Below are 8,065 nucleotides of genomic sequence, written 5' to 3'. Positions count from 1 at the left end.
TAAGATCACACGCACACGCGCGAGCATGATGTAGCTATCACCTATCAGGAGGAACGCCATTCCTGTGCTCGATCGATTCGACTTCGACCCGATCGGTGCCGAAACCTCCGCCAGGTTGCGGCCTCTCTTTTCCTTTCCTTTTGCCACGCCGGTGATAACAATGTCAGCCTCATCTTTTTAGGCTCCTTTTTTCTCCCACCGCGGCGCACCAGGCAGGAATCCATCCTCGATCCTGTTTAAGCTCGAGACCGGAAACCTCCACCAATGGAGCGCAGGCACAAGTGGCCATTCTTAATCCCCCTGTCAGAACCCCCAGCACCTTCTTTTGTTAATTAGATTCCGTCGAGCGACCTGATAAGTAAGATTCGCTAGCTCTCCCCTCTCCTCTTCGCCTCTCACGCGATAACGACCCTCGCTCCCTCTCGTTCCCCCTTACACGTGCTTGCCTTGCCCGCCCATCCATCCTCCCATGCCTTTCCACTTCCTAGCTAGATTCATCGCAGCGCTTGCATTTCCCCCTTGGGATGCAGCCAACACAGATCCCAGCTGGAAATTGGCTCATCGCACTCTATATATCATGTGTACATATACATTCCCGCTCTCCATATGCAACACAGAAATAAAGCATTTGAAACAAAACCCAAACTAACTGAAGCATGAGTGCAACATTTGTAGCACACACCCCTAAACATTACATTTTGTCGCTCGTGTTTGCAGCAAAACACATACAATTTCCCAGGAAATTAAAACCACAAGAGCGTATGTCATTTTCGCTCATCGGACTCTATCGTGTGTACATTCCCACTCTCCATACACTAGGGCCAGCATTGGGCATTAGCCGACTGAGAATTGGGGCAAATTAGCGATTCCGTTCTGACTTGAGTTAAGATCTTGGATCGCTCGATCGGGCACACCATCTTATTTGTCCATTCACAACGTTGTTGTGACAATTTTCTTGTGGTATGTCAAAAGCATACAAAAAAAAGTTGTAGTAGCATTTCAAACAAACATGCATCAAATATCGCAGGGTATGCAAAAAATCGTCGAGGAAAAAGATCACATTATATATGCAACATACAAAGAAAGAATTTGCAACAAAAAAAACAAGTTTGAAGCATGAGTGCCACATTTGTAGCAGACACCCAAAAGCTCCGCAGTATGTCGCCCATGTGCCTACAATAAAAAACAAGCGAGTTTACGGGAAATTAGCACTACACAAGAGCGTATATGTCATTTCGCAGCGGCTGGGGTGTAGGGCGATACATCCCAAAAGTTCCTTCAAAAGTTCCCTTCCAACAAATCTACTTATCGTGATGCTGAGCAGAGCATATAGTGTAGATGTGCACGTCGTGCTTGATTTCATGCTTGCACATAATTGCGCCCTGGTAGGTGGTGTGCAAGGCCGATGATATTTAATGTCACGGTAGATGAGCGGTGACATGCATATTTGCCTTGTGGAAAATAGGCGATATTTACTACGGGTTTAGCGCATGACTGGACAAGGTCTGGCTGACTTGCGAGCCCCACTAAAGAGGAGCCCTTGGGCCCGGTCGCTATGAACCGAGCTCGGCGAAGCCTTGTTGATGCCAGATTGGGACACCATGAAATCCGTTCCCCTCATTCCACAAATAAATTCCATCATTTGAACAGGTTATTCCAACAACAACAAATAACATGCAACTTGTGTCATGCAAGCAAAAAAAAAAGGTCCAACAAGGCCGCCAAACATTCATGTGACAGACCATCGCATAATTAACCTCAACATATGTATTATTTCAATGTAAAAATACCAATTATAATGTTACTTAGTGTCATGTTTGCGTACTAAACTGGAAGCTTGCGGCATACTATGATCTTGTGTTGTAGACTGCTATGAAACATCAAATTGATGCGATAGTTAACTAGGTTTAGCAACGTGGAATCCTTAAAGCAAGGTTGCTGGTATATCCGGTCCAATATATCCACTTAGATTCTTTACATATACAGAACAAATACGCATGCTCCAATGAGTGAAACAACAGAAGCAACAGAGTACCAGGTACGTACTAGCTCCTCTTTATAAGTATATATATCGATTTGTCAGTTTGCTGCAAAGCAGCCAGCCATGCTGCCATTTGTCATCTGCATGCGACTTCCTACATACTGGACCAACGAACACATGTATATACACATTTTATATAGTTCTTTGTATTCTTTTGACGACTTAATTAACAATACCCAAAGGAAAACAATACGCGTCGAATCAACTGATGTTGATAGGATGCAAGCATGCACAATCTTGTTTTATCTTGTAACTTATTATTTGGTCGCCTCTGTTTGTGTCGTGAGTATACAGAAAAAAACATGAGAGTCAAACAAATAATGGTGATGTTTGCCGCGAACATAAATAGAGTAAATTCTACTTGTATAAAACGGCCCATCATCAATTGGGGCTGTTTTTTATTCTTTTGTCATAAGAGTCATTGTTTTTGCTAAAGAAACATTTTGTGTTCGTTGGTGTGTGCATCTTGGTTGTAAAGAGGCGTGTTGATGTGAGTTTATGAAAAAATAGTACTCCCTTCGACCCATATTACTTGATGCTAATATAGATGTAACATATTTTAGTTGTAGATACATCCATTTTAGCATCAACAAATATGGATCGGAGGGAGTAACATGTTTATGACAATGAGTATCTGATTTAAGAAAATTCCAACAGTGTACCTCATCTAATAAGTATAGTTACACAAACTACCCCTTAAAATCTGATAGGACGGACCTCACGAAGGTTGATGTGGTTTGTCAAAGTGTACGCATATTTTCCCTGTGTTTCTTTTATCTAGCAAAATACCTCCACTAATCTGGTCGGGTAAGTTCGAGTGAGTCCAATCTCTGCAAGACAAGGTTGGACGAGAGACATTGGAAAAGTTTGTGGGCTTTACTATTTTAATTAAAGTTGGCTAGTGATGCCTTTTATTTGAAAAAAAACTTCAGCAAAAAAGGGATTCAATTCCCCAAATAAGGCATTACGATCTGGCTAGGGTTAGGGCTTAGCGGGTCGGCGGTTGGCATTGGGAAAGGCACGATCGACATGCCTGCTTCTAGTGTAGTGTGGGATATAATGCGAACCAAAGATTGACACATGGCCAGTGATTGCCTGCCCCGACCTATACCTAGTCGTCGGTGTCGATGAGCCTCAGATTGCGCCTCCAGAGCCTTGCGTACTACTACCTCCGATTCAAATAATAAGGCGTCCTCGTTTTACCATCTTTTCGTTTGGCTAAGTATTACTTTAAATATATAAAGATTATTTGTATAAAATTAACATCATTAGAAAATGTTTTCAATACGAATCCAACGATACTAATTACATATAATATAACCAAGATTTTGTTGCTCAATTTTTATGGTCAAAATTCATCTTGAAATACGTGTGCGCCTTATTCCTTGGGATGGAGGTAGTAGTACTTTTCGAAGTGATGGAGCTACTACCGAGCGAAGCGTCTCGTTGGTTTGATTTAACTGAAGCTAAATTGACCAAACAGTGCCCCTTTTGTCAGCTAGGAAGTGTATGTGGTGAATATGGATTTTCCTATGACACCTAGCCTCCGCATCGGCTGATGCACATAGTCCACATAATCGTTTACAATTTTGGGAGAAAAATTAACTTCTCTAGCCTCCGCACCCATTAGCAATGCACACAACCTTTTTATGAGTACCAATTTACTTTTAGCTTGGTTACTCACTAAGTCTGCTCCTCAAGGTTAAATTGTATGGGTACAAGGAAAGTATGATCCTTTGTAATAAATAGGAACCTAAATCTGCATGTCCATGAGGATTTAAGCTCCAACTGTTGAGTTTGTACTTTCACTCGCCCAACCAAGTGAGCTAGGCTTCACGTCGTGGCTTGCCGGTCTGATCCTGTGGGGTTGTTTCTTGTTGATTTGGGAGCAATTTGGTCAAACAGGTGGATTGTGTCAACAAGTTTTAATTAAGAGGGTATGTTATGTTCAAAAGTTTACTAAACGGAGGTACATTCGTGACATTTTTTCTTTTCTTACCTAGAGTAGTATACACTGTCACAAACGTGATCTTTGTGGGTGTACAGATTGATATTTACTCTAAAGCTTCGATAATGTTCTACCTACTCCAGGTTGTATCACATACTAGAGTAGACATATGTGGACGTGTGGTAAAATTAAGAACCGTGAAAAAAGCACGCAGGAGGAAGAAGAAGCAATGTTAATCGGTAGGAAATTAAAAATAAATAAGCACAGATTAAGCAATGGAGCGAGGAGCGAGACTAGGGAATACCAAGAAATTGTCGAGGGCCATAAAATCTAACAAATGAGAGATTAAAGAACCTACAGGTGCATATGATCTCTCGTGCATGGCCATGGTCCATGGATGCACCGCAACAATGTCGATCGGTTCCTCCAAAGTTTCAGGAACCTAACAATTTGATCTACGTGCGTAGTGAACTACTGGAAAAAACCCTAGGTACGGGCGACTATCCAAGTGAAGAATCAACCAATAAATGCACACTACCTGCTTCCCATGCGCACGTGCGAGTCCAAACACAAATGCATTTGCATGCAATGTCGTCTTTCTTGGTGCCGATCGATCCATCCATCTCACGGCCTCCACGCGCTTGCCCACACGACGGCCTGATCCTTCCACGCAAGGAACACTCCGGCCGCCGCGGCGTCGTCTGCGCTTGCCTCCCGCAGTGACCAGCCTTCCCGGTACCGCCGCAGCAATGACCGCACGTCGTCGGCGACGTCCTCGCTGAATGACACCGGAGAGAACCCGGATGACCGCATGCGCCGCGCCCACGAGGCCCCGGTCTCCCGTCGCTCGGAAGATTCTGAGGCCGGGCAGGACACGAGGTCTACGATGGCACGGCCGACCGCCCTCTCCAACGCCAGCTTCTCGTTGCTCGTCTTCGGGAAGCTCTCTTCGAGCGAGTCCATGTACGCCGAGAAGAACCGGAGGCCCTCGCCGAACACCTTCATGAACCCCGCCTCCGTGTCAGCTTCCTCGCCCGACGCCGCCAGGTCGGCCTCCTCCTCCACGACCGCCACCACGCGCGGCTCCAACCGACGGAGTGACGCGACGAACGCGTCGCGCCGTCGAGCGCCGCCCGCGGCAACCCCACGGAGGGCGTTCATGCAGTTCACTGCGAGCGCGGTGGTGGCGCCGCCCTCCCGGAGGTTGAGCGCGTCCAGGTCCAGCTCGGCGAGATCTCCCGCGTGGTGAACGACGCGGAAGCTGAAGGGCACTCCCATCAGCCTCGCGAACTTCTCGAGGCGCTGCCCGATCTCGCGCATCACGCGCTGTGCGGCGCCGGACTGCCCCGACGTGGGCACCACGGTGGTGATGGACAGGTGCGGCGTTTCGTCCGGAGATCGCGTGGCGAGCGCCTCCAGCAGAGTGGGCCACTGGGTGCAGAACGTGTTGCTCAGGTCCAGGATGTGCAGCCGCTGGGGCTTCGAGGACGAAGAGGAGCCGGCCGCCGCCGCCTCTAGGAAGGACTCCAGTATGGCCCCGTTCGCGGCGACATGCCCAAACGACGTCCATGGGCTGAGCTCCTGGAACTTGAGCGCGGTGCGGCGCGTGGAATCGAAGGACGTGTTCCGGTCGGACGCCGCCGCGAGCGTCCTCAGGGTGCGGGGCCCAGAGGCGGTGAGCCTCGCGAAGAGTCCCTGCAGGAAGTAGGATGCGAGCTTCTGGTCGACGTCGCCGTACGGGGACGCCAGCTCGTTGAGCATCCACATGAGCTGCTGCACACGCTGACTGTCGCGCGCGGCCACCGAGCGCGCGCACTCCAGCAGCAGCTGGGCTGCCCACCTCTCCACGCCACCGCCCCCGGAAGACGACGAGGCGGTCCCTGTACCGCCGGCGGCACCCGACGACGCTGGGGAGCCGAAGTCGATGTTGATATCGACATGCGGGAAGGAGAAGTCCGCGGCCTCGAACAGCCCGTGGCCCCCGGGTGATGACGTCGACAGAGGCGGCGTTGGAGCAGTCGGCGGCTGCGTGGGCGGCAGCTGTGTCGGCTGGGGGTGCGACTGGTGGAACTGGCGGGAGGAGGAGGAGGAGGAGAAGTCTTCATCCATGTAGAAGCTTTGGTCGTTGGCGCATTCTTCTTGCAGCTGGTAGGGCGCAGCAGTCTCCGAATAGCAGCCGCCGGCGGTGTGGTGATCGTGGTAGTAGCTGTCGCTGTTGCCGCTACTATTGTTGTTGCTGCTGCTGTTGTTGTAGTAGGGATGGGAGTGGTAGTGGGAGTGGGGATAGTAGTAGGAGTGAGAGTTGTTGTGGTTGTGGGTGTGGTGGGAGGAGGAGGAGCGGGAGCCGGTGGAGGTCGTCGAGCGGGAGGAGTTGTAGGGCGACTGTTGTTGGTGCTGGTCCGGCGAGGAAGAAGCCTGTGCCTGTGCCTGTGCCTGTTCTTGGTGGAGGCTAACCAACCTGAACAGTGTATCCATCTAGACCTAAACCACTTGCGTCAGGAGCAAACATATGGTGTGGGGAAGCAACTCAGCAAATGCCAATAAGAGGATCGATCGAGAGTAGTTGCTGATGCCACTCCACTGCTACTACGGCGTTATATGGTGTGGGCTGGGGTTATAAGTTATAACATGCAAAAGGAAGCGACCAAGAATCTACTGCTCCAGCTAGCTACTCCTTGTACTAATTTGCTAGTGCTAGCTAGCTATACTGGTACTGTATACTCCTCTCTGCGTGATCGAGTCGACTTTCTCGTATATGGATGCATGGTGAGAGAGTGGAGATCGAGAAAGAAATCTTTTTGGTGGAATCGATGAGGGAATACTGGTGCTGTTGTTATTGGAAGTCATTCTAGCTTTTTACTGTATGTCCGAGAGCTTTTTGCATCTCCTCTTATCCTGGCTTTAGCTTCGGTCTGCAGCTTTGGCAAAGGGATAAAGTTCTGCTGACAGTAGGATTGTGCACGACAGACAGTTATATAATGCGCGTAACCAGGACCCCCGTAGCATTTCGAAATTAGACAGATCATGATCTGTTTCTCTGAGTCGCCCAACACAATGACAGGATGAATCTCACGTAAGGTTTAAGATGCACCCGATGAGATTTACTAGTACTAGCTAGGGTTTAATCCTACGGCCGAGAGTACTCGAGTAGTTAGTAGCTTTGACTTGGGCGTGAATGCACCTCCGGGACCTTTTAGGGTTTGATGAGATGATCTTCAGTTATATACTATAGGCGTTGGTGGTTGGAGTATATGTGGCATACGTTAGGTCTTAAGATGTCTTACACCTTAAGTTGATATTGAAACCTTCATTTTTTTTGCCTCGCTCGGGGAGTCATGGTAGAAGTTCTTGTGCGGTAGGACGAGTAAGGTAGGTCGAGCTTTGAACTTAGCCCTTCTCTTCATGGACGTCGTTGGTTGGATGGGGTAGATAACCATATGTCGTAGGATTACGGTTATGGAAAAACCAGAACCACATGTTTTTCGATCGGTAAATTAATATGAAAAACACAGAGATGCCGGTTTCACTGCGCCCATGACGGAGACCCCGGCGCCCTTATGTCGAGCTCCTCTTTCATCTAGCTCGCCGCATCATCCCGGTTCCTCCATCGTCCACTTCTCCTAAAAGACATTAAAAATGCACAACTAAGCATATTTAGAAATGCAATTTAAACCAAGTACAATAATCTAGAAATCCATACTCTAGCAAATGTAGCATTCCATCTTTTAGGACCAAATGAGGGGTAGATTTAGAATTTGTGTATCCGCATTCATGTATCTGAAAATGAGGGGAATATTTTCGGTCTTGCTTTAAAAACACAAAAAGGTCAAAGTTTCACTTGCACTAATGACTAGGCTTAGGTCACCAGTTGAGTGATATAAATTTTGACATGGTCTTTGTTGATTCCTTTATTTTATGGGGAATAATTTTAGTTCAAATTTGAACCTTAAAAGCACAGAATTCATACATAATTTGGAGTGCAACTAAAGATAGAAGATACAAACAATAAGATGTATGACAAGAATAGATAAATAATTTCTTCCTTTATTACATAGATATTATTACAATGTCATTAC

General features: G+C 47.5%; 1 protein-coding gene across 1 annotated transcript; it reads right to left on the bottom strand.

The window, feature by feature from the left end:
• Window positions 1–4,283: 4,283 nt before the first annotated feature.
• Window positions 4,284–6,557, bottom strand: LOC124698664 (protein SHORT-ROOT 2-like). The gene has a single exon (XM_047231136.1). The coding sequence runs from the start codon at window positions 6,462–6,464 to the stop codon at window positions 4,614–4,616; it is 1,851 nt and encodes a 616-aa protein (XP_047087092.1). The 5' UTR covers window positions 6,465–6,557; the 3' UTR covers window positions 4,284–4,613.
• Between the last annotated feature and the right edge of the window lie 1,508 nt (window positions 6,558–8,065).

This window comes from Lolium rigidum, chromosome 3, assembly GCF_022539505.1.
Source record: "Lolium rigidum isolate FL_2022 chromosome 3, APGP_CSIRO_Lrig_0.1, whole genome shotgun sequence".
Classification (NCBI taxonomy): Eukaryota; Viridiplantae; Streptophyta; class Magnoliopsida; order Poales; family Poaceae; genus Lolium; species Lolium rigidum.
Note: the sequence above shows the minus strand (reverse complement) of the source record. Positions and strands in the feature narration are given on the sequence as shown.